This window comes from Papaver somniferum, chromosome 5 (genome assembly GCF_003573695.1).
Source record: "Papaver somniferum cultivar HN1 chromosome 5, ASM357369v1, whole genome shotgun sequence".
NCBI classification, from domain to species: Eukaryota; Viridiplantae; Streptophyta; class Magnoliopsida; order Ranunculales; family Papaveraceae; genus Papaver; species Papaver somniferum.
In genome coordinates, this window is record NC_039362.1 from 174,941,583 (window position 1) to 174,949,052 (window position 7,470).

At 37.5% G+C, this 7,470-nt stretch overlaps 1 protein-coding gene across 2 annotated transcripts; it reads left to right on the plus strand.

Moving 5' to 3' along the window:
- The first annotated feature begins 1,905 nt into the window (after positions 1-1,905).
- On the plus strand, positions 1,906-6,658 carry LOC113283731. Of its 2 annotated transcripts, none has more exons than XM_026533066.1 (8): positions 1,906-2,046; positions 2,371-3,274; positions 3,362-3,531; positions 3,608-3,907; positions 3,994-4,104; positions 4,193-4,264; positions 4,354-4,632; positions 5,386-6,658. In XM_026533066.1, the coding sequence occupies exons 2-8, from the start codon at positions 2,836-2,838 to the stop codon at positions 6,106-6,108; spliced, it is 2,094 nt and encodes a 697-aa protein (XP_026388851.1). In that variant the 5' UTR covers positions 1,906-2,046; positions 2,371-2,835; the 3' UTR covers positions 6,109-6,658. The 2 variants fall into 2 exon arrangements, with proteins under 2 accessions (XP_026388851.1, XP_026388852.1); XM_026533067.1 differs by having other exon boundaries at positions 2,374-3,274.
- The last annotated feature ends 812 nt before the right edge of the window (positions 6,659-7,470 follow it).

Here is a 7,470-nt window from a genome sequence, read left to right on the forward strand (position 1 = left end):
TAAAGTCTAAGTTTGGTAACTAACCAAAATAGGCTGTCGTTCTTAGGCATCTGTACATGCATGGATAATAAAGCAGCCGATGAGCTTGCCAAGCGTGCTAGGTCTAATCGTTGTAATCAAGAATGGTGGCAAGAACCACCTTCTCTACTGGAATCGTTCCTGTCTATGAGCAGGACTATGTAAAGTTCATCTTTGGTTTTAATGTTAATTTTCAAGAAAATAGCTAAATGTGGTTCTTCATGTTAACTCTCTCTCAATCCCTTTTTTTTTTTATCAAAACAGAAGATTTATTAAGAAGATTAAGAACGTACAACAATTCTATCATAAGTAAAGACAATTCTGTAAAGACTAAGACCATACAGACAATTCTAGGTCACCAAAAAAATTCAAACTAATTCAGGACACACTACCATGCCTTGTATAATAATTTTTACGTTTTTAATTTAGCATATTATCCAGTTAAAATAAAAAAAAAATGACAGTATTTCTTTTCCAAAAATGATCTTATATAATCTAAAGAATTTTAAGTTGTTATTTCAAACTACCGGTCGTAATCAAAATTTTGGTCACGCGGTAAATCTTTGATGAAAATAAATAACAAAAGAACCCGGAATCCTCCTATTTAAAGAATCGGGAATCCTCCTATATAAATTATGCTAAAACAGGCCCTGACAGTGTAATAAAAAAAAAAGCCCAAAACAAAGACACCAAATTACCGACAGCAAAATAACCTAGTTTAATTGGGCCCCAAAAACAATTAGGGGTCTCCCATTAGAGGACAAAAAAGATCATTAAAACCTAATTTGAGTCACCCCTTAATCAAAATATTTTTAAATGGCCAAACTACCTCTAAATGATTAGTATTAAAACTTGATCAAGTTAAGTTAATTAGTGGGGTTAGATTATGTTAGATTAAAATCAGATTTTAGAATCAATTTTTTTTTTGTGAGTTGAGAAGAAGAAGAAGAGGTTTTAGAGGAAAAAATAGGGATTTTAGAAATGAGTAATTCAAGTAGGGGAAATGATGTTGGGAAGGTTCAAGCAACAAAGATGATTGTGTTGATGGTAAGATTATCTTAAATTTTCTCATGGATTGGATATATGTCACAACACAGAGAAAGAGTCGTCAATGTCGAGGGATGTATACCTCAACGACTCTATATAGTCGTCAATGTATTGACACCAAAAATGATGACTCAAACCTGCAACTTTTCCAGGTTATGAAAAATCGTCAGGATAATACGATATACCCTGACGACTCTTAACTTGGGTCAGAAAGAGTCGTTATTTTGTGTGTTTATACCAAGACGACTCTGAAATTTTTTGGGACAGAGAAGCCGTTTGTTTTTCACGTGGGATCGTTAACGTTTAAAAAAGGGTCGTTCATATAGGATCGTCATAGGTTTCTATATTATGTTAACGACTCTAATCTAGGGTAAAAAATATGAAAACCAGAAATATGGTCGTTATCTTGATCATCATATACCCTAACGATTTTTTATGGTCTCTACATTCATATGAAAACTCGTTAGGGTTTAGGCTTGTCGAATTGACGACCCTTTTACTGTAATTGAAATTTTTCGGGTGAAATTTTTTTTTTTTCTTTTCTTGAAGTCGTTAATGGTGGAGAAGAGAAGAGTCGAGAGGGTGAGAAGGGAGGGACTGATTTTTTTGTTTAGAACTAGAAATGAATTGGAACTTAAGATTAAGGGTTAATAGATTTTTAAGATTAATTTTTAGTGAAGGGTAAAATAGTATTTTCGCAAAATTTGAATACACCCATGAAAAATTTGGGGTGCAAATAAAATGGATGAGGCCCCTAATTGTTTTTCTAGGGCCCCAATTAAACTAGGCAAAATAAATAACTAATACGGGCGCATCAGAAAAATCACTAGCAATAGCCTTTGCAGCTGTCTTTTGCGTCTTTGTTCAATTGGGGATTTTGGGGTTTCACAGAATAAAAACCCTAGAAAACTAAAAATCAGTGGAATTGAAAGAATCGCTGTAGTAGAAGAAGAACTTCTGGTAAACCCTTAACAGTATCAGGTAAGTAACCTTAAAACCCTACTTCTTCTGTAGAAATTTGTTCTTCTAATGGTGTCTGAACTTAGAAATTGAGGGTTTGCTGTGAATTTTAATTTGGGTTTTTTTCTTCTTTTGTAATGAAATTAGGGTACAAAACAACTGGGGGTTTGCTATAAATTTAGACAAATCTGTTTGGGTTTTGTTTCTTTTGAGATTAAATTAGGGTATACAAATTGGGGGTTTGCTACCAATTTAGACAATTCTGTTTGGGTTGTTTGGGTTCTGATTGAATATAGTGTATGTAGTGTGTAGATTTCTCAATTTTTTGTGTATTTTGGATTTCAGCAGCTAATAATTGAATATGAGGTCGAAAAGACTGGAACTGCAAGAAGCTCAGCAGAAGCAGAAGAAGCTGTCAACAGCAAAAGGGCAAGAAGCTCTTCGGAACCTGAGGTCATCAACAACAAAAACACGCTCTGGGTCTGTCAACAACGGTAGAAGGGAAAAAGAAGTTGTGACTGATGCAGTGGATGAAGGACTGGATGGTGGGAGGGAAAAAGATGATGCAGGGGAGGAAGAAGTCGATGCTATTGCTCTCGAGAAGCTGCAACAAAATCACGTTCCGCATTCGTGAACGGCAGAAGGGGAAAAGAAAATGGGACTGATGCAGTAGGTGAAACACTCAATGCTGTTGCTCTTGAGAAGAAGAAGTCGTTAACAGTAAAACCACGTGTTTCGTACGTCAATGGACGGAGGGCAAAAGAAATTGTGACTAATGCTGTGGATGAAAGGCCCAACGTTGTTGATGACATGCATGATACTGGGGGCGATGTTAGAGATGAAGATGCTGACATGGTTGATACTGGGAGCGATGCACGAGATGTAGCTGCTGACTCTGATCAAGATGCTGACGAGCAAATAGCGGACGATGAATGGTTACCCACCAACTCTGATGAAGATGCTGACGATGACATACTTGATGCGGATGGAAACGGTGACATGCAATTTGCAGAAGACCAGCCGTTACCCGCCAACTCTTATGAAGATGCTGACATACTTGATGCGGATGAAAACGGTCACATGCAAATCATGGATGACCAATTGTTACCTACCAACTCTGAGAATGTTGCAGGTTCATCAAGGAAAAGGAAACACCAAATGATCCAAAGGCAACTAATTGATCCCCATAGCGAGTCTAACTACGGAAATTTCACCGGTTATGGCCAAGGAAGCACTTCTGTTCCATTAGGTAAGTATTGTAACTTAATAACTAGTTGTTTATTTTGTTTGTTGGTATATTAGTACATTGTAATGTTTTGTACACTTCATTTACTAGATAGGCGTATCCCAATTACATTCGACAAATATGGGCGGCCTTGTGATGTTGGGTCAGAAGAATTTGCAACGGATATTGGAAAGATAGTACGAGCATTTTGTCGTCCTGCGATTGAGTCTTGGAGAAAAGTTCCAGACAGCATGAAAGAGAATATATGGATAAATATTATTGTGAGTGTATTCAATTTGTTTGATTTATCTTCAAATATTTACGACCAGTACATGATATGGAGATTTTTTTTTGCAGGCTAGGTATGTCGTACCTGAAATTTATAAGCCTAATGTTTTGTCAAGGGCTAGCAAATCCTATAAAACATGGAAATCTCAGCTGCGAGTAGAGATGGATAAACATGAGACGGTTGCTGAGAAACAAATAAATATGCCATGGCGTTTGATTTCAAACAGAGAAGATTGGGAAAGTTTTGTTGATTTCTGCAATACTGACGAGGATAAGAAACATCGCGCAGCTGGTAGAAAAGCTAGAGAAAATCTTGAATTTTTACACTCATGTGGCAGGAAAGGAATTTATCGCAAATTATACGAACTGGTAAAAAACTTCTTATCATTTATTTACCGATTGTTATTGACTCTTTTGTTTTTCTTTTGAATGACATTTTCTGTTATCTTATGTAGGAAAAAGAGAGTCCAACTGGTGAAGTTAACAGAGCTGCTATATTTGTTGACACCCATGTTTCCAAGAATATAAATGATCCGGAATCGTCCTCCATCTCAGATATTAAACTGGTAAGTTTAGTAATTTCCTTTGTCATACTATTGGAATATTAGTTCTTAGTTTATGTAGGTATGTATCTGAATTACTCTGTCCCTGCAGAGACTAATTAAAGAGCTTGTAGAAGCTAATCCAAACGGTCAAAAAGATATTGATAACGATGCTGTCGCACAGGTTAGTGAAACAAAAAACTCTAGTATATCTTTTGTAAACATCAATAATCTCTTCTGGTGAAATACCTTAAATGACTCTTTCTTTCTTAGGTATGTGGACTTGATGGTAAAGGTGTTGTAAGAGGCATGGGGGGAGGTGTTTTGAGAGCTAAGGTGCTTGCTTCCGCGGCAAGTGTTGAGACTCTTCGCAAAGTGCAACAAGAAAACAAGAGTTTGCAGTCTGATATTGATTTACTCCGACAGTTGGTAGTACGGACACCAAATCATACTTCTGCACCATCAGCGTCCCCCATACGAAACTGTAATTCTGTAACATCTAATCAATCTGTGTCACGCATGCAAAATTATACTTCTACACCATCAAATCAGGTAAAAAAAATTCATGTGATTCTTACAAATTGAATGTACATTCAGAATCCAGTTATGCTCTAGAAAGTAGAAACGACACGTGTTATACTAACTTGAAACTTAAAACACTCTACACCATTCAGTGGTTCGTTCTCATATCTCAACTGTTTCAAACTCCTACACCGTCAATTATATAGAGATTTATAATTGATTTGCGACTTAGTATGTGGTATACTGAATAGTTAATAATCAGTCTAGAAATTAGAAGTAATCTTCATAGTTGCTGTTTCCTATGTGGTAACAGTTGGAAACTTTTGTTTTACCAAAACTCATTTTCTAGTTGCACCTCCCTCGACATCACCAATGCAGAGTAACCAGTCATTTGTTAGCACACTTTTTGTGTATATTGTGTTAGTGAATGTACACTCATTGTTTGATCGATGTAGGCACTTGAAGTGTCCAACTTGCCTGCTCGTTCATGTTTGGAAGTAATCTTCATAGTTAATTTGTAATTTCAAGATTGCTGTGTGAAATTGTTTGCTGAGTTATTGGTAAATTTCGTATAGCTCTGATGGGAACACTTGGAAACTCTTGTTTAACAGACACGAAAAACTCATTATCTTGATTGCACCTCTTTTGAAACCACAGAATAAGAAGTCTGAATTAACCCAGCTATTTGTTTCGTTTTCACTCATCTCTGCATGTTTAAGCATGCTAGCATACTTTTATGTATTTTCTGTTACTGAGTGTATGCCCTTGGTTTAATGGATGTAGGCACCTGAAGCGTCCAACTTGCCTGCTCGTTCACGTTTGGCACCTGATGTGCCCAACTTGCCTAATCGTTCTCGTGTAGCACCTCATTCGCCCAACTTGCCTGCTCGTTCACCTTTGGCACCTCCTGCGCCCAACTTGCCTGCTCGTTCACGTTTGGCACCTGATGTGCCCAACTTGCCAGCTCGTTCTCGTGTGGCACCTCCTTCGCCCAACTTGCCTGCTCGTTCCCGTGTGGCACCTCCTTCGCCTAACTTGCCTGCTCCTTTACGTGTGGCACCTCCTTCGCCCAACTTGCCTGCTCGTTCACGTTTGACACCTCCTGCATCCAACTTGCCTGCTTGTTCATCTTTGGCACCTCCTGCATCCAACTTAGCTGTTAGTTCATGTTTCATCAAAAACTTCAAAGGAAGAACCATTGCATTAGGTAGTATTAACACTGCTGATCCACCAATGGAAAATGTCCATAGTTTGATTATCGAAGAAATATTTGACAGAACCGCAGAATTATTTGATCAAGATGGAAAGCTTGGAGATATTATGATCGGTGGCGTGATTAATTGGCCAAAAGCATGTGTTGAGTCCAACTTCCCTGCTAATTCATGCTTCATTAGAAACTTTAAAAGAAGAATCATCGCTTTCGGTAATTTCAGCGCTGCTGATCCACCTACAGAAGATGTCTACAGTGTAATCGTCAAAGAAATCTACGGCAGAAGAATTATTTGATGAAGATGGGAAGCTCGGAGACATTATGATTGGTGACGTGATTAATTGGCCAAAAGCATGTGTTAAGCCTTGTCGATAATTGTTCTTCATTTTTAGTGACTAACCAGAACGTGTAGTCTTTGCAAGTAGTGATGTTTAGGTTCTTTTTTTGAAGTGGATGTTGTCTGGACAAGAAAAGTACAATTTTAAGCAACTGCAGCCTGGAGAGTGACCAAGCGCATGCAGGAAGAGCAGTAGAAGATTTTCAGAAATACGACAGACTTAGCTGTCGAAGAGGAACTTTGTTGGCACATCTTTTGTCAAGTCTGATGCAGAATAATGTCAGTCTTTTTGACGGGCAAGACGCATATTTTAGGGGTTGCCAATGAGTAAAAATAGTTCAGAGCTGCGTATAATAATTCAAATTGGGCTTGGGAGCCAGCTGGGCTGGGTGGATAATTGTAGAACGATTTTTTGGGGACCAGCCTTTTTTTGAGGGGACCATTGTTTTATAAGACCATCTACCCTATACTTATAAGGGATGTCTTAAAGTGTAGACATTATTAATTTGCCCCCCTAATCCTAATTGAGATTATAACTAAATTAATAACTACCAAAATATAAAAAAACATAATATAATCTATTAACAAAAACCAAAATCAGACTACCCTACCGCCACACAAAGAAAAAAAAAAGTCTTCTTCTTCCTTTCAACATCGTCTTCATCGATTAATCGTCGATTCATAAAATTTTCATCGTCGATTAATCAATCGACTATAAGAATGGTTCTTCGAAAGAAAACCAAAAGACTCCAAGGAACAGGTCCCCCATTAGGACATTTAGCAAATCAGCCAAGTGATTTTGAGATTCATAAAGAAGTGGAAGAGCCAAGTGAATCCATAATCCAGTATAATAGACGCAGTAAGAAGCCTGATTATTCCATGGGACCGATTCACAGGTATTTCCCGAGAAACCCATTTCTTTTAATTTGATTTTCATCGATTCAATTGATTTGAAATCATCAAAATAGGGTTCAAATTGAAGTTACAGTGTTTAGTTCGGTTAGAGCGTCTTTTATTGTTGCCCTAGTTTCTTAACCGAACTCCATGAAACGAAGAACACGAAGAACAGTTCGGTTTTATAGGATTGAAAACTAGGTTACCGAACTCGTGAGTTCGGTTGTTTCGCAAAAAAATTGTTGAACTGTCATGTAACCGAACTATAGTCATATTACCAAAAATAGGAAAAAACTCCATGTAACCGAATTGTTTGATTTTTCCCAAAATTTCTAGTACCCACACTACCGAACTCTAGCACCTTTGTTCGGTTGTTTCGCATAAATGTTTAAAACTGCCATGTAACCGAACTGTACCCTTATTACAA